Here is a 26,669-nt window from a genome sequence, read left to right as displayed (position 1 = left end):
GATCAAACCATGTCAAAGCAAAAGAAAAGGACAAATCAAATTTTTTTTTCTTTATTTAAAACCCAACAGTTTAATAATGATAAGCCAATAAGAACGTACCTGATAAGACGGCATTGAAGGGTACTGGACCATGAAGGCCGTCATGTGATTTCCCATATTGCTGTGCTGCTGGTTGTTCACCAGGTTCTGATGCTGAGGGCCTTGGGGCGGATTTGGCATCACAGCATGGTAACCTTCAGTAACATTAGGACGTTACAATTCACTTCTATTGAAATAATCTAGTGAGATGTAGAACATTTAAATTCATTGTTTTTAAACAAAATGGTGCCATTAATCCTATTCACAACGACTATGAATGAATGAGCCGAAGTGAAATGAGAAACATATTTAATATGCCTCTGTTGTCTTGGGAGATGATCTCTCTAGCAACGCCAAAAGGGCGGTCCCTCTAGCAACGCCAAAAGGGCGGTCCCTCTAGCAACGCCAAAAGGGCGGTCCCTCTAGCAACGCCAAAAGGGCGGTCCCTCTAGCAACGCCAAAAGGGCGGTCTCTCTAGCAACGTCAAAAGGGCGGTCTCTCTAGCAACGTCAAAAGGGCGGTCTCTCTAGCAACGTCAAAAGGGCGGTCTCTCTAGCAACGTCAAAAGGGCGGTCTCTCTAGCAACGTCAAAAGGGCGGTCTCTCTAGCAACGTCAAAAGGGCGGTCTCTCTAGCAACGTCAAAAGGGCGGTCTCTCTAGCAACGTCAAAAGGGCGGTCTCTCTAGCAACGTCAAAAGGGCGGTCCCTCTAGCAACGTCAAAAGGGCGGTCCCTCTAGCAACGTCAAAAGGGCGGTCCCTCTAGCAACGTCAAAAGGGCGGTCCCTCTAGCAACGTCAAAAGGGCGGTCCCTCTAGCAACGTCAAAAGGGCGGTCCCTCTAGCAACGTCAAAAGGGCGGTCCCTCTAGCAACGTCAAAAGGGCGGTCCCTCTAGCAACGTCAAAAGGGCGGTCCCTCTAGCAACGTCAAAAGGGGGGTCTCTCGCGCAACGTCAAAAGGGGGGTCTCTCGCGCAACGTCAAAAGGGGGGTCTCTCGCGCAACGTCAAAAGGGGGGTCTCTCGCGCAACGTCAAAAGGGGGGTCTCTCGCGCAACGTCAAAAGGGGGGTCTCTCGCGCAACGTCAAAAGGGGGGTCTCTCGCGCAACGTCAAAAGGGGGGTCTCTCGCGCAACGTCAAAAGGGGGGTCTCTCGCGCAACGTCAAAAGGGGGGTCTCTCGCGCAACGTCAAAAGGGGGGTCTCTCGCGCAACGTCAAAAGGGCGGTCTCTCTAGCAACGTCAAAAGGGCGGTCTCTCTAGCAACGTCAAAAGGGGGGTCCCTCTAGCAACGTCAAAAGGGAGGTCTCTCTAGCAACGTCAAAAGGGAGGTCTCTCTAGCAACGTCAAAAGGGGGGTCCCTCTAGCAACGCCAAAAGGGAGGTCTCTCTAGCAACGTCAAAAGGGTGGTCTCTCTAGCAAAGTCAAAACGGTGCAGGAAATAGTGGTGCTTGTTCCATAGTGGACAGCTGAATGTCAAGGTTACAGCCTGCTGCTTCTCACAGAGAAATCCAGGGACCGCATTAGTCGTCGTCGTCCTTTTGTAAAAAAGGTGACCGGAACATTCTTTAGCCCCAATGAGGGAAAAGTGGAACAAGACGAGACCAATAGACAATGAATGGTTTCATATGTGAAGGAGCGGGACACTATTTTGACCGCCCTCCAGTCTCTCTCCAGACCTCTGCTCACAAACCAAGCATGAAATGACTCTCCCATTATATCCCCCACACACCATTCCACCTGAGCACACACAGAACAGATTGGATTGCCTTGGGACAGCAGGTGAAATAGGAAGTTGCTAACAGGTGCTTTATGCCTATTGTCAGTGTGCCTTTATGTTGTAATCTGCAGGACTGAACGGTTCCCAAAAGACACATTGTAATAACACAGATGACGACCCTGAAGGAACAGGAAGTCATCATCATTATGGCCGCTGGAGAAGAAGAGTTGAGGGGCTGAATAGAGACCGCTGGAGGAGAGGAGAGAGAGACTGAAGAGAAGTGAGGGGCTGAAAAAGAGACCGGTTCACTGTGAGAATCATAGAACTCTCAGACAGCATCCCGGCCCCGCATTCTGCCACTCCGATTTCCAGGTCTTCATCACCAACACCTCTGTGTTCCAGTCCAGACTCCTGGTCTTCATCACCAACACCTCTGTGTTCCAGTCCAGACTCCTGGTCTTCATCACCAACACCTCTGTGTTCCAGTCCAGACTCCTGGTCTTCATCACCAACACCTCTGTGTTCCAGTCCAGACTCCTGGTCTTCATCACCAACACCTCTGTGTTCCAGTCCAGACTCCAGGTCTTCATCACCAACACCTCTGTGTTCTAGTCCAGATTTTCCCATCACCAACACCTCTGTGGTCCAGTGTGGCTGAGTTAAGAGTGTGGTGAGGTTGTAGGTTCAATTCCCACAAGCATCATTTATACTGAAGCCTTCAGCAAAACTGTTTAATTGCAGAAGCAACTTCCTTATGCAAGTGGTTTGTAAACAATCATTATTTTCACTGTGTCTGGATATTCCACTGTTTATGCACTAGTAGACAGTATATAGCCTAATTTGTCCCTCTGCTCAGCCCCAAGAGATGCCTCCTAATTCCCCCGACAGACGATAGAGTAGCATTCCTCCACATTAAAGCCAGTAAATGGCCACAGTGCTGCGTTCAGCAGGAGGCAACCAGTAAAACGGAGCTGTGTTGAGGCAGGAGGCTGTAGCTAACAACCAGTAAAACAGAGCTGTGTTGAGGCAGGAGGCTGTAGCTAACAACCAGTAAAACAGAGCTGTGTTGAGGCAGGAGGCTGTAGCTAACAACCAGTAAAACAGAGCTGTGTTGAGGCAGGAGGCTGTAGCTAACAACCAGTAAAACAGAGCTGTGTTGAGGCAGGAGGCTGTAGCTAACAACCAGTAAAACAGAGCTGTGTTGAGGCAGGAGGCTGTAGCTAACAACCAGTAAAACAGAGCTGTGTTGAGGCAGGAGGCTGTAGATAACAACTGTGTCCCCCCCCAGGGTGCAGAGAAACAGAATACTGCAGCTCACTGGGAGACAGCTCAGTTAATCAAGACAAACACAGAGAGAGAGCAGTGTGTGTGTTTACCTGGCTGCTGGGGAAGAGGCTGGGTCTGGGGGCTGGTGTAGTGCACGGGGCTGACAGGGCGATAGTGCTGGTTGCAGTGGGAGTGGGGGTCCTGGGCTGGAGCACAGTAACATGTGTGCATCTACAGGAGAGGAAGGACAACGAGCAGACAAGAGTTTCTCTGGTCACCTTGGATTCTGAACACTTTTCTCAGAGAAGATCTGAGGTCAATCTAGATTGTGATCATCTCTGGATAAGATCACTGATATTACTGAAGGAGACTGAGACCAACAAGTAGGTAGGAAGTAGACGATGCCATGAGATGGTGTGTTGACTGACCATGTGAGTGACTAACTGTTGTACCTGCTGTGGCATGTAGCCCTGCTGCTGCTGCATGACCGGCTGGCTCATAGGGTGTGCAGGGCCGGGGTAGGCCTGGGTTTGCCCCACCACAGGGGCCCCTGGAGGGGCCACCATGTAGCCAGTCTGCTGGTGCTGCAGGGGGGCCTGGAGCACCACAGGGCCCGAGGGGTACATGGCAGGGTGGGGGCCGCCGTTAGTGACGTCGCTGGACGCCTGGCGCACCACACTCATCTGGCTGAACTGGGCAGCCAGCCCTTCTTGCTGTGGGGAGAGAACAATGCTGAAAACAACATGTGTACTGTCTGGACAAGTCCTTTATAATGGTCCAATCCAATCAAATCAACAGACAGGGCCAGAGGCAACGTGCATCAAGACCAGGGACCAAATCATTAGGGTCATATTTATTAGGGCACACCGTAGCAAAACATTTTGAAACATAAAATGAACGTGTCTTATTGGAGCCAAGTTCTAGTCGTCTAACTCCGTTTCAATCAGTTTTCTACCGTTTGATGCTGAACACCACCCAGGGAACCCAAACGGGGTATTTATAGCACCAGAGTAGGCTACCTCAGTCTAGGTCATCTATGACAAGCTGTTCAGTGGCAGGAAATTGGAAGTTTAGCGTATCTACTCATGGATTATTCAACATCTGGTATTGAATTAATGATTACAAACTGTCAGTAAATCAGCCATAGAGGGATGTGTTGGGTGAAAGCAGGTCAGGAAAGGAGGACAACAGAACGCATCCCGATCTAGTCTACCTAACAGAACGTGGCCCGATCTAGTCTACCTAGCAGAACGCGGCCCGATCTAGTCCACCTAACAGAACGCGGCCCGATCTAGTCCACCTAACAGAACGCGGCCCGATCTAGTCCACCTAACAGAACGCGGCCCGATCTGGTCCACCTAACAGAACGCGGCCCGATCTGGTCCACCTAACAGAACGCGGCCCGATCTACCACCTAACAGAACGCGGCCCGATCTAGTCTCCCTAACAGAACGCGGCCCGATCTAGTCTCCCTAACAGAACGCGGCCCGATCTAGTCTCCCTAACAGAACGCGGCCCGATCTAGTCTCCCTAACAGAACGCGGCCCGATCTAGTCTCCCTAACAGAACGCGGCCCGATCTAGTCTCCCTAACAGAACGCGGCCCGATCTAGTCTCCCTAACAGAACGCGGCCCGATCTAGTCTCCCTAACAGAACGCGGCCCGATCTAGTCTCCCTAACAGAACGCGGCCCGATCTAGTCTCCCTAACAGAACGCGGCCCGATCTAGTCTCCCTAACAGAACGCGGCCCGATCTAGTCTCCCTAACAGAACGCGGCCCGATCTAGTCTCCCTAACAGAACGCGGCCCGATCTAGTCTCCCTAACAGAACGCGGCCCGATCTAGTCTCCCTAACAGAACGCGGCCCGATCTAGTCTCCCTAACAGAACGCGGCCCGATCTAGTCTCCCTAACAGAACGCGGCCCGATCTAGTCTCCCTAACAGAACGCGGCCCGATCTAGTCTCCCTAACAGAACGCGGCCCGATCTAGTCTCCCTAACAGAACGCGGCCCGATCTAGTCTCCCTAACAGAACGCGGCCCGATCTAGTCTACCTAACAGAACGCGGCCCGATCTAGTCTCCCTAACAGAACGCGGCCCGATCTAGTCTCCCTAACAGAACGCGGCCCGATCTAGTCTACCTAACAGAACGCGGCCCGATAGGGCTGTTTTATCTAACCTTTATTTTACTAAGCAAGTCAGTTAAGAACAAATTCTTCATTGGGCAACGGGGCCATGTTCAACCTAACTGGGTAACTGGGCCATGTTCAACCTAACTGGGCCATGTTCAACCTAACTGGGCCATGTTCAACCTAACTGGGTAACGGGGCCATGTTCCACCTAACGGGGCCATGTTCAACCTAACTGGGTAACGGGGCCATGTTCCACCTAACGGGGCCATGTTCCACCTAACGGGGCCATGTTCCACCTAACGGGGCCATGTTCCACCTAACGGGGCCATGTTCCACCTAACCGGGCCATGTTCCACCTAACCGGGCCATGTTCCACCTAACCGGGCCATGTTCCACCTAACAGGGTCACAGGGCAAACAGGGTCCTGTTCCACCGAACTGGGTCACAGGGCAAACAGGGTCATGTTCAACAAGCACTCAGTTGCAAGACATTTTGCAACAGAAAACAAAGGTTCTGGGTTCCCATTGGATAAACTGCTGGTTTCAAATGTCTTCTGCCTAATGAACATGACCCAGGACCCTGCTGAACACTTCTTCAATCACAAAGTCTTCCCAGATAAAGATGGCTTCCCATCATACATTACATCAAAGATTCTGTATAGAAATATACACGTCTGGAATTAACACACGACCATGTCTTATAAAAGATCACCTAATTACAGTGACACGGTGCTGAAGAGGGAACTGGACAGAAACAGACAGGCGGGAGATAGAGAGGATTGATAGGTACCAAAGTGTATTGTTGGTTAGAGGAGAGTGGCAGGAACTGAGGAGGAGGGTAAGAGATGGTTGAGTACTGGATCGGCTGTGGAGCAGAGGGCTGGAGATGCCGAACCGGCTGAAGGAGGAGAAAAGGACAGAACAGAGGGAAAGAGAGGAGAGAGACCTCCATTAAGTTAAGAAGTCAGAGGTGATTGAATAGGAGGAACTAGAGCCGGCTGATTAATATCACAATTAATTGAACCTGATTGATATCTGGATAATTCACTCAGCCCTAGCTCGTAGATGATGAATGTTCTCTGGGAAATTAGGAGGCATGAATTAAAAATGATGGATTCTAATCTACTATATTAATTGAGAACAGGTAGAGTAAAGAAATGACTGCATGCAGGGAGTGAATGGGCTTTCTGGAGAAAGAAGGGATACATGAGCTGTCGACTCATTGACTGACCTGGGAGAGGACGTGATTGGCTGGCTGGTGCGGGGCTGGGGGCGGTAGGGGAGGGGCCAAGGGCTGCTGGCTCCTCCCACCTTGCTGTGAGGTCATCGAGGGGTTGTAGACCACAGCACTGCCGTCAGGGTTCACAAAGGGTTGGCCTGCAGGTGGGGAACAACAAACTTAGATACACTGTAGACCAGGGCTGCCCAACCCTCTTCCTTGAGATCTACTATCCTGTGGGTTTTCAGTCCAACCCTCTTCCTGGAGATGTACCATCCTGTGGGTTTTCAGTCCAACCCTCTTCCTCGAGATCTACCATCCTGTGGGTTTTCAGTCCAACCCTCTTCCTCGAGATCTACTATCCTGTGGGTTTTCAGTCCAACCCTCTTCCTCGAGATCTACCATCCTGTGGGTTTTCAGTCCAACCCTATTCCTGGAGATCTACCATCCTGTGGGTTTTCAGGCCAAAACCTGCAGGACAGTAGATCTCCAGGAAGAGGGTTGGACTGAAAACCTACAGGACAGTAGATCTCCAGGAAGAGGGTTGGACTGAAAACCTACAGGACAGTAGAGCCCCATGAAGAGGGTTGGACTGAAAACCTACAGGACAGTACATCTCCAGGAAGAGGGTTGGACAGCCCTGCAGTATAGGACAGTGTAGGACATTTGAGTATAATTTAGTCAATAGCAGTTATGCTATAGTAACATGTATCCTGAATAATGACTAAACCATGAATATACACACAGTTTACCAACTCCCTTAGTCCATTCAATCTGGACCCAAAACAAAATATGTAGTTTATGTAAATTTCAGCAACAGTCTAAGAGAAGAGCAGACAGACTTATAGACTGGATAAGAAGTTTGTTTTACAAGAACTATGATCAAAACCAACCAGGAATAAAACATCACATCAAACCCAAAATAAAGACAGCACACAGAGACGAGCCAATCCAGCCTATATGAACTGAGGGACGAGGAACAACCCTGATCAGAAGATACCAACCTGTGTGTGGGTTGACCAGTATACTGCCAGGCGGTATCCCTGTGGCTTCCGGAGGAAGCAAATAGTAACTAGTAGCATTAGCAGTGGCCTGGGTTGGCGCTGGGCCGGATGCAGGCGCCGGGCCGTTCCTGCTGCCCCGATCACAGTGTACAGAAGCTCTACTACTGCTGGGGGCCGTGGCAGCGGAGGACGCAGAGGAGGAGGAGGGTGTAGGTAGCACCGTGCTGGGGCCCCCGACAGGGCCGGCTGCCTGGGATAGAGCAGCTGGGACATGGAGAGGCAGGTGGAGTACTTGGGGGCGAGAGATGGAACTCGTAGAAGACCCTACACTATTAGAAGACTCAGAACCTAGAGGAGGGAGGGATGAAAAGATCACTAAACGTCCTACAGAGAGGATCAAGAAAGGCGTCCTATAGGTGTAACCCTCATTGTAAATTAGAATCTGTTCTTAACTGACTTGCCTAGTTAAATAAAAAGTAAAAATAGAGGCAGTGGCTTGTAACACATGCACAGCCAGCCTCTGGGCAGGGGTACAAGGACGACAGCTATTGGTCACTTCTGCGGTAACAGGGGTAGAAGCAGCATAGCCATTGGTCCATTCAAAAGTGGGACACACGGTGAGTGAATTCATTGGCTATAGGTGATATTTGTCCCTCGATAGGGGCTCATGCAAGATGCCCACAAAGTGTAATTTAAGTGGTCCACATAGTATAACCACAAACATGTTATTAGTTTGTCAGTAATGCAACCCACAGACAACTTTTCCTGGTGTAGAACGTCAAAGCTGGTCTTCTGGCACGTACGCAAACCTCTAATATTTCATGTCAAAAGCAAAGCCATCAGGAGCTTTGAAATCTGGACAGAAAAGAGGAAAACTGGGCTCCAGTTGGGTCTCTGGACGTATTACTGGAGAGGAGAGAAACACGTCTCTCTGTCTTGCCAACAGTAAAAGCCAATGAATTCAGAATTGTGATGACCATCATTCTTCATGTTTTCTACACAAACTAAAACAGCCAGCGCTTAAAGAAATTGGGGAAACTGTAACAAAATTAGAAAAAATGCTAAAACCAAAAATGCTAAAACCAAAGATGCTAAAACCAAAGATGCTAAAACCAAAGATGCGAAATGATGCCAAAGAACACAAAAAGATGACATGCACTGCATGCAGAAGAGATGAGCCACGGGACAGAGCGAACAGGAACACAAAATGGCCTCCCAGTAGCAGCAGAGCTGATGTTGTGCGGCACAAAGTGAGCCCTGTCTTCGTAAAAACAACGTTAAAGAAAAAAACTCTAGCAGAAAAAGCTGTCTGTCTGGCGCAGTCAGTGCACTGTGGAAATGGAATCACACGAAACCAAGAGGAAACGCCTCCAGAGCAGAGGCAGCAGCAACAACAACAACAAGATGATCGAAAAGACAAGGAACGAGGAAGAACCAAAACAGCATAAACACAGAAAACAGAGTCTCCATTCCCCCAGTATGCCTGTATTAAACAGGGATGGTGCACACAGACACACAGCGAAGGACCAATTCCAACTCATGTCAGTCAGAAACTAGTGTATCACATTGTCTAAGGGTGACTGACCACACTTGTAGTCGTGGACACAGAACACTTTTTTTTCTCTTTCCATTCTTAGGGTTCATTCTGTTATTAAAACAGGTGCTTCACTATGCTGTGGAACAAAGCAGACTGGACACGATACTTCGCACGTGCATTTGACTACGTGTGCATGAGCCAGTGCCCCCCCCCACCCTCCCCCTATTACTTGCCTGTTTTGGAGAGGCGTCCGGTGCTCTTGCTGCTGGCTGTACTGTCTCCTCTGATGAGGACAGAGATGCTGCTGAAGCTGCTGGCCTTGGTCATGGTCGGCCTCAGGTTACGGTTGGAGCTGTCTGAATCAGTGCTGCTCCACGGCCGGGCATCACAGTTCTTGGGGTCATTCTCAGAGCTGCTCTGTCTACTGCTGGCTGACCGCCCGTCCCCTAGTCTGAGGAAACAAGGAATGGGTGGATATGTGTGTGTGTGTGTGAGTGAGTGAGTGTGAGAGAGAGAGAGATCTGTGACAGAAAGGAAGTACCTGAAGAGTTGCCGCCTCTGTTGAGTGCTGATACAAGCCTCTTCATCAGGGCTCCTGCATGGGGAGATGACCATGCAACATTATCAAAGGGTATCAAATCCACGTTGGACCAGCCAGACAAACCGTCCACGTTGGACCAGCCAGACAAACCGTCCACGTTGGACCAGCCAGTCAAACCGTCCACGTTGGACCAGCCAGACAAACCGTCCACGTTGGACCAGCCAGTCAAACCGTCCACGTTGGACCAGCCAGACAAACCGTCCACGTTGGACCAGCCAGACAAACCGTCCACGTTGGACCAGCCAGACAAACCGTCCACGTTGGACCAGCCAGACACACCGTCCACGTTGGACCAGCCAGACAAGCCGTCCACGTTGGACCAGCCAGTCAAACCGTCCACGTTGGACCAGCCAGACACACCGTCCACGTTGGACCAGCCAGACAAACCGTCCACGTTGGACCAGCCAGACAAACCGTCCACGTTGGACCAGCCAGACAAACCGTCCACGTTGGACCAGCCAGACAAGCCGTCCACGTTGGACCAGCCAGACAAACCGTCCACGTTGGACCAGCCAAACCGTCCACGTTGGACCAGCCAGACAAACCGTCCACGTTGGACCAGCCAGACAAACCGTCCACGTTGGACCAGCCAGTCAAACCGTCCACGTTGGACCAGCCAGTCAAACCGTCCACGTTGGACCAGCCAGTCAAACCGTCCACGTTGGACCAGCCAGTCAAACCGTCCACGTTGGACCAGCCAGTCAAACCGTCCACGTTGGACCAGCCAGTAAAACCGTCCACGTTGGACCAGCCAGTCAAACCGTCCACGTTGGACCAGCCAGACAAACCGTCCACGTTGGACCAGCCAGACACACCGTCCACGTTGGACCAGCCAGTCAAACCGTCCACGTTGGACCAGCCAGACACACCGTCCACGTTGGACCAGCCAGACACACCGTCCACGTTGGACCAGCCAGACACACCGTCCACGTTGGACCAGCCAGACACACCGTACACGTTGAACCAGCCAGACACACCGTCCACGTTGGACCAGCCAGACACACCGTCCACGTTGGACCAGCCAGACACACCGTCCACGTTGGACCAGCCAGACACACCGTCCACGTTGAACCAGCCAGACAAACCGTCCACGTTGGACCAGCCAGACACACCGTCCACGTTGGACCAGCCAGACACACCGTCCACGTTGGACCAGCCAGACACACCGTCCACGTTGGACCAGCCAGTCAAACCGTCCACGTTGGACCAGCCAGACACACCGTCCACGTTGAACCAGCCAGACAAACCGTCCACGTTGGACCAGCCAGACAAACCGTCCACGTTGGACCAGCCAGACACACCGTCCACGTTGGACCAGCCAGACAAACCGTCCACATTGGACCAGCCAGACAAACCGTCCACGTTGAACCAACCAGACAAATGTTGTAAGTGTCAAATTAGACTGATATGTGAATGATATTTACCTTCCATCTAGATGGAAATGATCTCCCTGTGGAACAAAAAAAATACATCTATTTGAATGTCTTACTTACATGTAATTTGCAGTCCATAAAGCCTATCCATATTTTACTTCATAATAAACACAAATGCATCATTAATCTAAATTGATTAGCCAAAATCTCACATCTGGTGCAAATATCCTGTCCCTGGCTCTCTGATAGTCTTCCTCCCTCTCCTCGATAGATTTGCTTCTCCTGTCGTCTTTCAGGCGCATTCGTATCTGCAAGCACATGCACAACTTAGCCTAGCCAGCAGCTTCCGCACAGCTTAGCCTAGCCAGCAGCTTCCGCACAGCTTAGCCTAGCCAGCAGCTTCCGCACAGCTTAGCCTAGCCAGCAGCTTCCGCACAGCTTAGCCTAGCCAGCAGCTTCCGCACAGCTTAGCCTAGCCAGCAGCTTCCGCACAGCTTAGCCTAGCCAGAAGCACCAGATTGTCAACCTCTCAAAGACATATCGCTGAGGATGCATCCCAAATGGAACACTATTCCCTATATACTTTACTTCTGTTGACCAGGGCCCATAGGGCACTATATAGAGAATAGGGTGTCATTTGGGACACAACGTGACATTTGATTGGAACACAGAAACGGCCTACCATGCCGTCTTCCCGGTCGAAGCTGGCGTTGTCTCTTTTGAGAATGTAGCGTTTTTGGAAATCATCCGTTTTGTCGTCTTTTATGTGTTCTGAGAATTTTTGATCTGGTCTGTGGAAGACAATTTACATTGCTGGAAGTTTAGAGAAGTGGGGGGGGAAACCTACACCAAATACATACTTTCTACTTTCAAAGCAATTTTATGTATTTAAGCTTCATAGAATGTAATAAAATGTATTATTGTGATTTAGTAATAATGTATTTTAAAATGTTTTAAAACTGACTGGTATCAATTGAAAAACATACATTCTTGTATTGCTAGTTTTGTTGATGATGACAGACTTCCCAGTGGGGTCAACATTGTGATCCATGCCAAAGTAGGCAGCCACTCGATGTAGCAGCATTCTATGGTACGAAGTCATGGGAGGGAATTTTCTCTTCTGGCTTCTAGGAAACACAAGAGCTGAATGAGCTTCACTGAAAGGCTAAAATAATACAACTATAGAATTGAATTTGAATAAAATTGCATTAACTATAAATGAATAAAAATACATTAAATCAATCAATAAATGTATTTATTAAATATCTTACTCATTATTACTGATAAAATCCAGAATGTCCTGCTCCAACTTCAACAGCATCATTCTGTCTCTGGGGTTGTTCTTTAGAGTGTTGACCAGGAACTCATGCAGGTCTATTCCAGTAGAGTCTGTGTAGTCCTGGCTGGAATCTAGACACAAGAGGACCAGGTAGTGTGTAGATTGATGAGGGGAAAAAAACAATTGAATTCATTTTAGAATAAGGTTGTAACAAAAGTGGGAAAAAGTCCAAGGGGTCTGAATACTACGAATGCACTAATTGGGCTTACGTTTACAATGGTCATATATAATATATTCATATTCAACGGGTGTTGTGCATGAGTAAATAAAAAAAATGGGTTATTGTGCGCTCTGGCACACTCCAACGTGAGTGCTCTGAAACCGGGAGTAGACAGCCAGAGTGAATTTACGAACGCACCCATAGTCTCCTAGGATTCTATATTAGATTTCTCAGAGAGCTCCATGTTCCGGAATCAGTTGATTAGTTCTCTAGACTAAAGCTCACAACATGTCTCCAAGGTCCTGTATTGTAACACACAACCGTGTCTGTCTGAAGGCAGCGATGGCCATTATATTTTCTCTCGCTATTTTCAACACAAAGATAATCAACCTCTCCGCCAACTCTCCCACACACCTCTTGACAGCATTTTCCTGGACATCTTCTCTGGTTTCTCCACCTTCTCTTTCTCCTCCTTGGCAGACAGCTCCTCCTTATCAAAGGACTGGGATATCTGGATGTGAATTTGAAGAGTAAGAAATAAAAGCTTCAGTGGTAGCTACTAGCAATATCCCCATGATTAAGTCTGTATCCTATATGGCAGCCTATTCCCTATGGGCCCTGGTCAAAAGTAGTGCACTACATACAGTGAGGGAGAAAAGTATTCGATCCCCTGCTGATTTTGTACGTTTGCCTACCGACAAAGCAATTATCAGTCTATAATTTTAATGGTAGGTTTATTTGACCAGTGAGCGACAGAATAACAACAAAAACAATCCAGAAAAACACATGTCAAAAATGTTATAAAATGATTTGCATTTTAATGAAGGAAATGAGTATTTGACCCCTCTGCAAAACATGACTTAGTACTTGGTGGCAAAACCCTTGTTGGCAATCACAGAGGTCAGACATTTCTTGTAGTTGGCCACCAGCTTTGCACACATCTCAGGAGGGATTTTGTCCCACTCCTCTTTGCAGATCTTCTCCAAGTCATTAAGGTTTCGAGGCTGACGTTTGGCAACTCGAAACTTCAGCTCCCTCCACAGATTTTCTATGGGATTACGGTCTGGAGACTGGCTAGGCCACTCCAGGACCTTAATGTGCTTCTTCTTGAGCCACTCGTTTGTTGCCTTGGCCGTGTGTTTTGGGTCATTGTCATGCTGGAATACCCATCCACGACCCATTTTCAATGCCCTGGCTGAGGGAAGGAGGTTCTCACCCAAGATTTGACAGTACATGGCCCCGTCCATCGTCCCTTTGATGCGGTGAAGTTGTCCTGTCCCCTTAGCAGAAAAACACCTCCAAACCATAATGTTTCCACCTCCATGTTTGACGGTGGGGATGGTGTTCTTGGGGTCATAGGCAGCATTCCTCCTCCTCCAAACACGGCGAGTTGAGTTGATGCCAAAGAGCTCAATTTTGGTCTCATCTGACCACAACACTTTCACCCAGTTGTCCTCTGAATCATTCAGATGTTAATTGGCAAACTTCAGACAGGCATGTTTATGTGCTTTCTTGAGCAGGGGGACCTTGCAGGCGCTGCAGGATTTCAGTCCTTCACGGCATAGTGTGTTACCAATTGTTTTCTTGGCGACCATGATCCCAGCTGTCTTGAGATCATTGACAAGATCCTCCTGTGTAGTTCTGGGCTGATTCCTCATCGGTCTCATGATCATTGCAACTGCACGAGGTGAGATCTTGCATGGAGCCCCAGGCTGAGGGAGATGGACAGTTCTTTTGTGTTTATTCCATTTGCGAATAATCGCACCAACTGTTGTCACCTTCTCACCAAGCTGCTTGGCGATGATCTTGTGGCCCATTCCAGCCTTGTGTAGGTCTACAATCTTGTCCCTGACATCCTTGGAGAGCTCTTTGGTCTTGGCCATGGTGGAGAGTTTGGAATCTGATTGATTGATTGCTTCTGTGGACAGGTGTCTTTTATACAGGTAAGAAACTGAGATTAGGTGCACTCCCTAAGAGTGTGCTCCTAATCTCAGCTCTTTACCTGTATAAAACTATTCTGATCAAATACTTATTTCCCTCATTAAAATGCAAATCAATTTAAAACAATTTTGACATGCGTTTTTCTGGATTTTTATGTTGTTATTCTGTCTCTCACTGTTCAAATAAACCTACCATTAAAATTAGACTGATAATTTTTTGATCAGTGGGCAAACGTGCAAAATCAGCAGGGGATCAAATACTCCCCCCTCACAGCATCTAATTATCCTCACAATCGCACACTTGGTTTGAAGTTAATGAAAACATATTTAAGGGTTTTACAGGGTTTAGTTTGTGAAAAACAAGTACACGCCGACCGACCTCATTTAAACAAAACATCCGATTTACTACGAGAGCACCGTTTTAATTTCAAATAACAGCTCAGCTAAAACCCTGTGCTGCACAGAGTGATAAACCTTCCTCCTCTACGTACGATAATCACCTCGGCAATTACATCACAACGATTAACATCGTTTTATTTCATCTTTAAACACCTGAAAATCATACATCATTTTGACATTACAATGATGTGACTAAACAAACACTAACAGTACATGGACCTACAGAGGAGTGAATACTGAGAGTCCAATATAGATCTGCTTTATGTTGAGGGAAGAGAACACATCCAATAGAAAGCCTGTCTCATCTTCCACACCTTCACATCCATCCAATAGAAAGCCTGTCTCACCTTCCACACCTTCACATCAATCATTGCCTTTATTGTACCACATGAAAGAACTCCCTTTGGAAGACTTGTTGTAAGACAAGCATAGAAATACAATAACTAGAATGGGGGGGGGGGGAGCCCCTCATATCACAGCCATTTGACACTCGCTTGAATGATTATATTTTATAATGGTGGCAGGTAGCCTAGTGGTTAAGAGCGTTGGGCCAGTAATCGAAAGGTCGCTGGTTCGAATCCCCGAGCTGACTAGGTGAAAAACAATGTGTTGATGTGCCCTTGCCCTAACCCCCTAATTGTGCCTGTAAGTCGCTCTGGATAAGAGTCTGCTAAACTACTAAAATATGAATTGTTAAATGTGTAAGGCTTAGCGAGCATGGAGAATATAACAACCACTTGACAGTACTCACTTGAATGAAAAATGTACATTCCTATCATTCCAGTTGTGTGTGTTTCAAGGCCTTCTCAGCATCCCAGCCTTGACCTTGGTTTCACCCCACTACTCATCTTAATCTCTGCTGCGCTTCATTCCCTGCTCTGATTCACTATTCAACACTAGTACAAAAAGGCAGAGAGGAGCTAAAAGCTGAACAGCACACTGAAACTCCGCCTGCGACCTAAATGATACCCTATTCCCTTTATAGGGCACTACTTTTGACCAGGGCCCATAGGGAATAGGGTGCCATTTGGAACACAGATTCAGAGTGCTGGCTGCAAGAAGCTTAAATTAAATACCACTTCAGGATAGAGGCAACTGGGTAAAGAAGTTAGGAGCCAGTGGTTTCTGGAAGGTAGATGTAATGTTTACATTAGTGATATAATGGTAGCCTAGCGGTTTAGAGCGTTGAGCCAGTAACCAAAAGGTTGGTAGATCAAATCCCCCAGCTGACAAGGTACAAATCTGTCCTGCCCCTGAACAAGGCAGTTAACCCGCTGTTCCTAGGCCGTCATTGAAAATAAGAATTTGTTCTCAACTGACTTGCCTAGTTAAATAAAAAGGTAAGAAAAATAAGATATCCTCTGCCTCTCAGGGAGGCTTTGCTGTAGTTATTCAGCACAACTGGTTAACAAAAGAACTAATATTACTACAGGAACGCAACAAAGAAAGAGATGTGAGGAAGGGAGCGTCAGTGGAGAGACGGCGAATGAGAGAGCGGAAGACAGAAAGAGGAGAAACAGAGAGGGAGGAAGAAGAGAAAGATAGATAAGAGTGAAGAGTGAAAGAGGACTGAATAGAACTCAGAGGGAGGGGGTTAAATCTCACTAGTTCAAGGAAGTCTATCCATTTAAACACCCAGTCAGGGTTTCCTAGTAACCGGTTTCACAGCAAGGACAATGCATCTTTACAGAGAAGTAGAATCATTTCATTTCTCGTCTACACCAAGGAAACATTTCTACTCAAGGAAAAATAATTGGTATAAAAAAATTGCAACTTAACATAGAAAGACAACCACCCCCCCCAAAATAACCTATATCACTTCAAACACCATTAGCCAAGGACATGTTTGAGTGGTGCTGACAGACAAAGGAATGGGTTGGAGGAAGCCTGACATCATAGTGACAACCTTACTATTCAACTATATCAATCCACAGGACTCCATGTTCTGACACGTGAAAATACAATCTTCTCTAAGATGGATGTGAGTAATACAGGACACGCGCGCACACACACACACCGCAGGTACACACACACACACACACAGGCACAGACACACACAACGTCTGGTGGTGGAGAACACCCTCGTGGTTTTGATGAAGTTAGTGCTGACTGGATGAAACGCGAGGCCCTCTAGCTTCTGGCTCGTGTGTGTGTCCAGTGAGAAGGCAGAGTGACGTTTGTGAAATGAGCCACAGCTAATGGGGTAGAAGGAGTCGTCTGGTGGTTTACCCAGAGGTGTGTGTGTGTGTCTAAAGGTTTACTCAGAGGTGTGTGTGTGTGTGTGTGTCTAAAGGTTTACCCAGAGAGGTGTGTGTGTGTGTGTGTCTAAAGGTTTACCCAGAGAGGTGTGTGTGTGTGTGTCTAAAGGTTTACCCAGAGGTGTGTGTGTGTGTGTGTGTGTGTCTAAAGGTTTACCCAGAGGTGTGTGTGTGTATGTCTAAAGGTTTACCCTGAGGTGTGTGTGTCTGTGTCTAAAGGTTTACCCAGAGAGGTGTGTGTGTGTGTGTCTAAAGGTTTACCCAGAGGTGTGTGTGTGTGTGTGTGTGTGTGTGTCTAAAGGTTTACCCAGAGGTGTGTGTGTGTGTGTGTGTCTAAAGGTTTACCCAGAGAGGTGTGTGTGTGTGTGTGTGTCTAAAGGTTTACCTGAGGATCTGGTGTCAGCTGGTGTGCAGTTAGAAAGGGAGGAGAGGACTCTTCACAGACAGCCAGGCTCCGTACTAACTTTACCTTGGCCCTGGACTGAGGGAGAGTACAGTATATTGACAACGGTTAAAATATATTCCTTTAGGTGACGTGCGTTGATCATTTCAAAACGCGAACCGACCAAGTAAAAATACAAACCAGGACGTAAAGGCCAGCAAGCACCAAGCAATCACGACCAACAGACCATGTTCAGACCTCAAAATGACTTGGGTGAATCCAATCCAATCCATGCATGTAACTAACGTGATGGTTAGCAAGCACCAAGCAATCACGACCAACAGACCATGTTCAGACCTCAAAATGAGTTGGGTGAATCCAATCCAATCCATGCATGTAACTAACGTGATGGTTAGCAAGCACCAAGCAATCACGACCAACAGACCATGTTCAGACCTCAAAATGACTTGGGTGAATCCAATCCAATCCATGCATGTAACTAACGTGATGGTTAGCAAGCACCAAGCAATCACGACCAACAGACCATGTTCAGACCTCAAAATGACTTGGGTGAATCCAATCCAATCCATGCATGTAACTAACGTGATGGTTAGCAAGCACCAAGCAATCACGACCAACAGACCATGTTCAGACCTCAAAATGACTTGGGTGAATCCAATCCAATCCATGCATGTAACTAACGTGATGGTTAGCAAGCACCAAGCAATCACGACCAACAGACCATGTTCAGACCTCAAAATGACTTGGGTGAATCCAATCCAATCCAATCCATGCATGTAACTAACGTGATGGTTAGCAAGCACCAAGCAATCACGACCAACAGACCATGTTCAGACCTCAAAATGACTTGGGTGAATCCAATCCAATCCAATCCATGCATGTAACTAACGTGATGGTTAGCAAGCACCAAGCAATCACGACCAACAGACCATGTTCAGACCTCAAAATGACTTGGGTGAATCCAATCCAATCCAATCCATGCATGTAACTAACGTGATGGTTAGCAAACACGTAAATAAGTCAGTAAACATCGTAAATAAGTCAGTTTAAACATCTGAACATCATGCAAATTAAGATAAATAATACTAACGCAGCACCACAAGTCGGGATGTTTTTAAAGGGATGACTTAAATCACGCATCAGACTCATTCCACGGGATGTTTTTAAAGGGATGACTTAAATCACGTGTCAGACTCATTCCACGGGATGTTTTTAAAGGGATGACTTAAATCACATGTCAGACTCATTCCACGGGATGTTTTTAAAGGGATGACTTAAATCACATGTCAGACTCATTCCACGGGATGTTTTTAAAGGGATGACTTAAATCACGTGTCAGACTCATTCCACGGGATGTTTTTAAAGGGATGACATAAATCACGTGTCAGACTCATTCCACGGGATGTTTTTAAAGAGATGACTTAAATCACGTGTCAGACTCATTCCACGGGATGTTTTTAAAGGGATGACTTAAATCACGTGTCAGACTCATTCCACGGAGGGCAGAGTGTCTGCAGGTCCCTTGTACTCGATTGATAAATGAAGGTTACTAATTAGTAAAGAACTGCACTCACCTGGTTGTCTAGGTCTTAACTGAAAGGACAAACCCCAAACCCTCTGACACTAGGGCCTCCACGGAATGAGTATGAACCCCTCTGTTCACTACATCACAAGAACCAAGTCAACAGCAGGCAAATATATAATAAGACATATGGGATAAATCCGTCTTCTCAGCAGAAACACCTGAGATAAAATGATAATGTATGTGGTGGTTGCCAGGCAGACTGTACCTTAGAGCCCCTCACCGACTGGCCAGCTGATACAGGAGACGGCTGCTGTCCCAAACGGTCCACAAAAAGAAGGCGTTTAGCTAACAAGACTACAAGGTTAATGAATATTGTGGTCCAGAACAACAGGAAGGCTGAATACATACGTACATACACGTGACAAAACACGAGGAGCAGCCCTTTTTGGGCCAAGATGAATTCTCACCCTCGTGATTCAAACACCTTCCTGTCTGAGAAATTAGACCCAGAGTCTGACTACTATGTACATTAAAATGTATTCTCTCTCTGACCCAGTTTCACATCCCTCTCTCTGACCCAGTTTCACATCCCTCTCTCTCTGACCCAGTTTCACATCCCTCTCTCTCTGACCCAGTTTCACATCCCTCTCTCTCTGACCCAGTTTCACATCTCTCTCTCTCTGACCCAGTTTCACATCTCTCTCTCTCTGACCCAGTTTCACACCCCTCTCTCTCTGACCCAGTTTCACATCCCTCTCTCTCAGACCCAGTTTCACATCCCTCTCTCTCAGACCCAGTTTCACATCCCTCTCTCTCAGACCCAGTTTCACATCCCTCTCTCTCTGACCCAGTTTCACATCCCTCTCTCTGACCCAGTTTCACATCCCTCTCTCTCTGACCCAGTTTCACATCCCTCTCTCTCTGACCCAGTTTCACATCTCTCTCTCTGACCCAGTTTCACATCTCTCTCTCTCAGACCCAGTTTCACATCCCTCTCTCTGACCCAGTTTCACATCCCTCTCTCTCTGACCCAGTTTCACACCCCTCTCTCTCTGACCCAGTTTCACATCCCTCTCTCTCAGACCACATTTCACATCCCTCTCTCTCAGACCACATTTCACATCCCTCTCTCTCAGACCACATTTCACATCCCTCTCTCTCAGACCCAGTATCACATCCCTCTCTCTCAGACCCAGTATCACATCCCTCTCTCTCAGACCCAGTTTCACATCCCCCTCTCTCTGACCCAGTTTCACATCCCTCTCTCTCAGACCCAGTTTCACATCCCTCTCTCTCAGACCCAGTTTCACATCCCTCTCTCTCAGACCCAGTTTCACATCCCTCTCTCTCAGACCCAGTTTCACATCCCTCTCTCTCAGACCCAGTTTCACATCCCTCTCTCTCAGACCCAGTTTCACATCCCTCTCTCTCAGACCCAGTTTCACATCCCTCTCTCTCAGACCCAGTTTCACATCCCTCTCTCTCAGACCCAGTTTCACATCCCTCTCTCTCAGACCCAGTTTCACATCCCTCTCTCTCAGACCCAGTTTCACATCCCTCTCTCTCAGACCCAGTTTCACATCCCTCTCTCTCAGACCCAGGTTCACATCCCTCTCTCTCAGACCCAGGTTCACATCCCTCTCTCTCAGACCCAGTATCACATCCCTCTCTCTCAGACCCAGTATCACATCCCTCTCTCTCAGACCCAGTTTCACATCCCTCTCTCTCAGACCCAGTTTCACATCCCTCTCTCTCAGACCCAGGTTCACATCCCTCTCTCTCAGACCCAGGTTCACATCCCTCTCTCTCAGACCCAGGTTCACATCCCTCTCAGACCCAGTTTCACATCCCTCTCTCTCAGACCCAGTATCACATCCCTCTCTCTCAGACCCAGTTTCACATCCCTCTCTCTCAGACCCAGTTTCACATCCCTCTCTCTCAGACCCAGTTTCACATCCCTCTCAGACCCAGTTTCACAGCTCTCTCTCTCAGACCATTTTCCTGTCATGTAGACTAGAGCAAAGAGAAGTGTTCTGAGTTTGAAGAGGAGCAGGAAGCAGCGGGGGACGACATCTCAATGCCTCTGCTCTTCGTGTGTGTGTGTACAGGGAGAGGTCCTAGAGAGTCAGAGACGAAAGCTGAGTCTGATTTAGACAGAACGGCTTGGCAGGCTCCATGCTCCACTCGGGCTTCTGCTGAGACACCGTCTGTACACACACACACTCCCCCTCTTCTCCTGGCCCCGTCCTCTAAAACCAACCAGAGGACAGTTCCTTTCCCCGCTGCGCTGGAGGGTCAGATAACATTAATGAAATAAAGATGGAAATGGACCATTTCAAGGCATGTGTATGACCCTTAGAGACAGTGAGTGGCGTGTGTGTGTGTGTGTGTGTGTGTGAGACAGTAGGTGTGAACGCACCAGTAGATCAGATAATTGAACAGGGCAGAAAGGAAAGGGACAAAGAGAGAGGAGAGAGAAGGAAACGCTGACGTCTGCACTACAAGGTACCTGGCCTGAGAAAGAGAACGTGGCAGGGGCAGATGGTGGCAAAGTCACAGAGGAGAGACACACAGAGAAGTGCACCCCCCTCCCTCTCTCCCCCCATCCGGCACCCATTCAGTCTCTCTCTCTCAGGGTGACACACAGGAAGTTTGTAGATAAGCCAGGATTTGAGATCCAGATTATCTGTCTTCTTCAGTCTGGCTGGGGCGCCAGCCACCGACCACTTTCACTTCTCCTGCTTCCCATTTATACTGCTGCCTGTCAACATTACTTCCAACCCAGAGACAATACTCTCTCTGCTGCCTGTCAACATTACCTCCAACCCAGAGACAATACTCTCTCTGATGCCTGTCAACATTACCTCCAACCCAGAGACAATACCCTCTGCTGCCTGTCAACATTACCTCCAACCCAGAGACAATACTCTCTCTGCTGCCTGTCAACATTACCTCCAACCCAGAGACAATACTCTCTCTGCTGCCTGTCAACATTACCTCCAACCCAGAGACAATACTCTCTCTGCTGCCTGTCAACATTACCTCCAACCCAGAGACAATACTCTCTCTGCTGCCTGTCAACATTACCTCCAACCCAGAGACAAAGAAACATTTTGCTGCACTGCATCAGCACATCTTCTTCCACCAACTTGTTTTAGCTGTTACATTAGAGTGTTTTAATGACTGATCCTGAGCTCAATCACATTACCATAGTTAAATTATATTACCATATTTACATTGTTGGTAAAACATGTTCAAATTGTGTCTGTGATAGAATGGAAAAGTGATCTTCTCATTGGTCCACACTAAAAGGCTATATAATGGAAAAGTGATCTTCTCATTGGTCCACACTAAAAGGCTATAGAATGGAAGTGATCTTCTCATTGGTCCACACTAAAAGGCTATATAATGGAAAAGTGATCTTCTCATTGGTCCACACTAAAAGGCTCTGTTTATGTTTACACCGGGGTGTTTACCTGTGATGTTTCCCTCTTGTTGTCACAGCAGCTTCCGTCTTGGTGACCGGTGGCATTGTGTTCCGGCACCAGGCTCCCAGCCGGTTTGGGTTTGTCCTTCACACCGTTCCGTCTGCTGTCTGCTCCTAATGTTGTGGTGCCGGTCCAGTCTGCTGCCTCCAGCTCCACTCCAGCCTCACAAACCTTCATGGTGTCAGTCCTACTGATGTCCTTTACAGTAACAGGATCAGACATCCTCATCAGACGCACAGCTTACAGAGAGTCTCTATACAACACTGCTGTTACTGGGGTCCTGGAGATGGAGAAAGAGACAGACGATGGAGAGACACTGGGATTTTACTAATCAAAATGCAAATAATTTTCCATTAGAGCTACATCAAAATACATCTTACACCTACAGTCAGAGAAGAGACAGAGAAAAACATGGGCATTGAAATATCATGCATTTACAGAGAATAGAGAGAGAGAAAACATGGGCATTGAAATATCATGCATTTACAGAGAACATAGAGAAAATATGGGCTAAAGAGACATATTGTAAAAGTCTATTAGTTAGAACATCTGAAATCTAATGACTACTGTAATGGGGCTAATGCAGGGACAGTGACAGGGCAGTGGTTTTTGGTAATAATGTGGCCTAATTATGCAGCAAGTGTCTCTTGCAGTAGCAGTAGCATAGAGAAGAGGGGTGGGGAGGGTTAGGGAAGGAGACATCATAGAGGAGACATCCTAGAGAGAAGAGGGAAGGAGACATCATAGAGAGAAGAGGGTTAGGGAAAGAGACATCTGGTTTATGAGAGCTGTGATTAATGATTTTAATTAGAGGTTGAGAGGCCCCATCTGATTCAGTCTCTGACATTAACACTGTGGCTCTGTGCCTCTGTCTCAATTTAACTTTCCTTGATTCCTTCTCAAACCCCATGACGGAGAAGGTCAGAGGGGAGTGACCAATCCATTTTGAGGATAGAAGAATCCCAGAAAGACGCATTGAGAAAGAGCCTGTGAGACAGCCAGTACTATTGGAGGACAGAGCTTGTGGCTATAGAAAAATACCACTGACACCGTGGATTCCAGAATGTTCAGAGTGCCTCCGTGACCCCATGGCCCTCTCTATAGGCAGTTATCAATACAACGCCCCAATACAGTGTGGAACGTTCCATTTGACTGCTGATGGGCAAGGAGACCACCAGCTCCTCTAAACCATTGACAACTGTGTGCCGTTTAAGGTACTGGAGAGCAGTAGGCTGGCTAACCAGAGAAAAGTACTGGAGAGCAGTAGGCTGGCTACCCAGAGAAAAGTACTGGAGAGCAGTAGGCTGGCTACCCAGAGAAAAGTACTGGAGAACAGTAGTCTCACATCAGTCAAAGCACAATCTGCTGATAGATGAGAATTCACAAACGGCCATTCTGAGTGAAGAAGTGCAACTGAAGAACGAAATCAGTCTGATGCCGAGCAGACATTACAATAAGAAGCATTGTAGATCTACATTTACAAAACACAGGAAGTGTTATCTTTCGGCATTAGGGCGACACCTAAGATTAACTTGCTCGTTATCTAAGTACGTGGCTGAATGAATAACGTCACGGTGCATCATATTGTGTGAGCTTTCTGCTGTGTTTGAGGTGTCAAAGCCCGTTGAATGAGTTATCTGTACAGCTGCCACTGCAGCTTGATTTCCTCTCCGTTCTGGGCCGTCTGCTTCTCCCCATCTCCTCAGAACAGCGCGGGCCCGTTGCCCTAGCGACGCCACACAGACCGTGTCCTTCAGACAAGCATGCCGTCAAAACTTTATGCAAATGAATAATGTTTCGTTTGTAAAATGTCTAAACTCAAACATATCATTTCGGTAGCTCCTACCTCCACATGTATAACTTTATGAGCTGCATTGCCTGCCTTCGCAATTTGTTTATTTTCGTTTGCACTCGTTAGCATATTTTGCTAGCAATATTTTGCTGTTACTTGTGCTAATTATGTTGTTATTCTGCTAATAGACGCCCAATGGGCTTCTTTGCATTTTTGTGTACTAAGCCAGTAGTACCGTAAATCACGGTGTGAGAGAAGGACGGTATGAGGATGAATCTGGAAACCGCCCAACCCTACTATAGATATTCCAATACAGCCATCTAGTTTATCCCCTGAATGGTAACTTGTTAACTCGCCATATTGACGTTATTTGTTGTTAGGCAACTAGCCAATTTGATGTGGTCCCTCAGTCAATGTCGTCTATCAGCAGCAATCCTGATTAAACCCTTATTAACAATGTTGAAAGGGGATAGTGTTAGCCAACTTCACTAGATAGGCCTGGGTTGATGAGAGAAAAACTACATTAGGTCTACCGGTAGCTAGCGCTGTAAACATTATCATCAGGTAGCTAGCGCTGTAAACATCATCATCAGGTAGCTAGCGCTGTAAACATCATCATCAGGTAGCTAGCGCTGTAAACATTATCATCAGGTAGCTAGCGCTGTAAACATTATCATCAGGTAGCTAGCGCTGTAAACATTATCATCAGGTAGCTAGCGATGTAAACATTATCATCAGGTAGCTAGAAAAGTAAATATCAGATAACAGTACATCGGCGAATTCGCCCTTCTGCTGCTTGACAGGCAGAGCCCACAAAGGATGGGAAATGAACCTAAAACCACTCGTATTAGGCAAGTACAGTGGGGCAAAAAAGTATTTAGTCAGCCACCAATTGTGCAAGTTCTCCCACTTAAAGATGAGAGGCCTGTAATTTTCATCATAGGTACACAAAAAAATCCAGAAAATCACATTGTAGGATTTTTTAATGCATTTATTTGCAAATTATGGTGGAAAATAAGTATTTGGTCAATAACAAAAGTTTCTCAATACTTTGTCATTGCCAACAAAGGGTATAACAGAGGTCAAACGTTTTCTGTAAGTCTTCACAAGGTTTTCACACACTGTTGCTGGTATTTTGGCCCATTCCTCCATGCAGATCTCCTCTAGAGCAGTGATGTTTTGGGGCTGTTGCTGGGCAACACGGACTTTCAACTTCCTCCAAAGATTTTCCATGGGGTTGAGATCTGGAGACTGGCTAGGCCACTCCAGGATCTTGAAATGCTTCTTACGAAGCCACTCCTTCGTTGCCCGGGCGGTGTGTTTGGGATCATTGTCATGCTGAAAGACCCAGCCACGTTTCATCTTCAATGCCCTTGCTGATGGAAGGAGGTTTTCACTCAAAATCTCACGATACATGGCCACATTCATTCTTTCCTTTACACGGATCAGTCGTCCTGGTCCCTTTGCAGAAAAACAGCCCCAAAGCATGATCTATCCACCCCCATGCTTCACAGTAGGTATGGTGTTCTTTGGATGCAACTCAGCATTCTTTGTCCTCCAAACACAACGAGTTGAGTTTTTACCAAAAAGTTATATTTTGGTTTCATCTGACTATATGACATTCTCCCAATCTTCTTCTGGATCATCCAAATGCTCTCTAGCAAACTTCAGACGGGACTGGACATGTACTGGCTTAAGCAGGGGGACACATCTGGCACTGCAGGATTTGAGTCCCTGGTGGCGTAGTGTGTTACTGATGGTAGGCTTTGTTACTTTGGTCCCAGCTCTCTGCAGGTCATTCACTAGGTCTCCCCGTGTGGTTCTGGGATTTTTGCTCACCGTTCTTGTGATCATTTTGACCCCACAGGGTGAGATGTTGCGTGGAGCCCCAGATCGAGGTAGATTATCAGTGGTCTTGTAAGTCTTCCATTTCCTAATAATTGCTCCCACAGTTGATTTCTTCAAACCAAGCTGCTTACCTATTGCAGATTCAGTCTTCCCAGCCTGGTGCAGGTCTACAATTTTGTTTCTGGTGTCCTTTGACAGCTCTTTGGTCTTGGCCATAGTGGAGTTTGGAGTGTGACTGTTTGAGGTTGTGGACAGGTGTCTTTTATACCGATAACAAGTTCAAACAGGTGCCATTAATACAGGTAACGAGTGGAGGACAGAGGAGCCTCCTAAAGAAGAAGTTACAGGTCTGTGAGAGCCAGAAATCTTTCTTGTTTGTAGGTGACCAAATACTTATTTTCCACCATCATTTGCAAATAAATTCATTAAAAACCCTACAATGTGCTTTTCAGGATTTTTTTCCTCATTTTGTCCGTCATAGTTGAAGTGTACCTATGATGAACATTACAGGCCTCTCTCATCTTTTTAAGTGGAAGAACTTGCACAATTGGTGGCTGACTAAATACTTTTTTGCCCCACTGTATATTTCACTTAT

General features: G+C 47.2%; 1 protein-coding gene across 18 annotated transcripts in view; it reads right to left on the bottom strand.

The window, feature by feature from the left end:
* The window catches only part of LOC110495394 (R3H domain-containing protein 1), a 52,376-nt gene that overhangs the window by 10,244 nt on the left and 15,463 nt on the right, over window positions 1–26,669 (bottom strand). For 8 of the 18 annotated variants that reach the window (XM_036951643.1, XM_036951641.1, XM_036951638.1 and 5 more), the window contains 17 exons: window positions 22,423–22,714; window positions 19,212–19,256; window positions 17,404–17,499; window positions 12,836–12,932; window positions 12,194–12,332; window positions 11,909–12,049; window positions 11,605–11,713; window positions 11,135–11,230; window positions 10,974–10,999; window positions 9,490–9,543; window positions 9,182–9,399; window positions 7,412–7,759; window positions 6,420–6,565; window positions 5,979–6,086; window positions 3,512–3,772; window positions 3,170–3,290; window positions 100–233 (listed from right to left, as the gene is read on the bottom strand). In XM_036951643.1, coding sequence (XP_036807538.1) covers window positions 100–233; window positions 3,170–3,290; window positions 3,512–3,772; window positions 5,979–6,086; window positions 6,420–6,565; window positions 7,412–7,759; window positions 9,182–9,399; window positions 9,490–9,543; window positions 10,974–10,999; window positions 11,135–11,230; window positions 11,605–11,713; window positions 11,909–12,049; window positions 12,194–12,332; window positions 12,836–12,932; window positions 17,404–17,499; window positions 19,212–19,256; window positions 22,423–22,662 — 2,379 coding nt within the window. In that variant the 5' untranslated portion in view covers window positions 22,663–22,714. The remainder of the gene's footprint in view (window positions 1–99; window positions 234–3,169; window positions 3,291–3,511; window positions 3,773–5,978; window positions 6,087–6,419; window positions 6,566–7,411; window positions 7,760–9,181; window positions 9,400–9,489; window positions 9,544–10,973; window positions 11,000–11,134; window positions 11,231–11,604; window positions 11,714–11,908; window positions 12,050–12,193; window positions 12,333–12,835; window positions 12,933–17,403; window positions 17,500–19,211; window positions 19,257–22,422; window positions 22,715–26,669) is intronic. The other 10 variants (XM_036951644.1, XM_036951645.1, XM_036951649.1 and 7 more) reach the window with 8 other exon arrangements.

Source organism: Oncorhynchus mykiss, chromosome 18 (genome assembly GCF_013265735.2).
Source record: "Oncorhynchus mykiss isolate Arlee chromosome 18, USDA_OmykA_1.1, whole genome shotgun sequence".
Lineage (NCBI taxonomy): Eukaryota > Metazoa > Chordata > Actinopteri > Salmoniformes > Salmonidae > Oncorhynchus > Oncorhynchus mykiss.
Note: the sequence above shows the minus strand (reverse complement) of the source record. Positions and strands in the feature narration are given on the sequence as shown.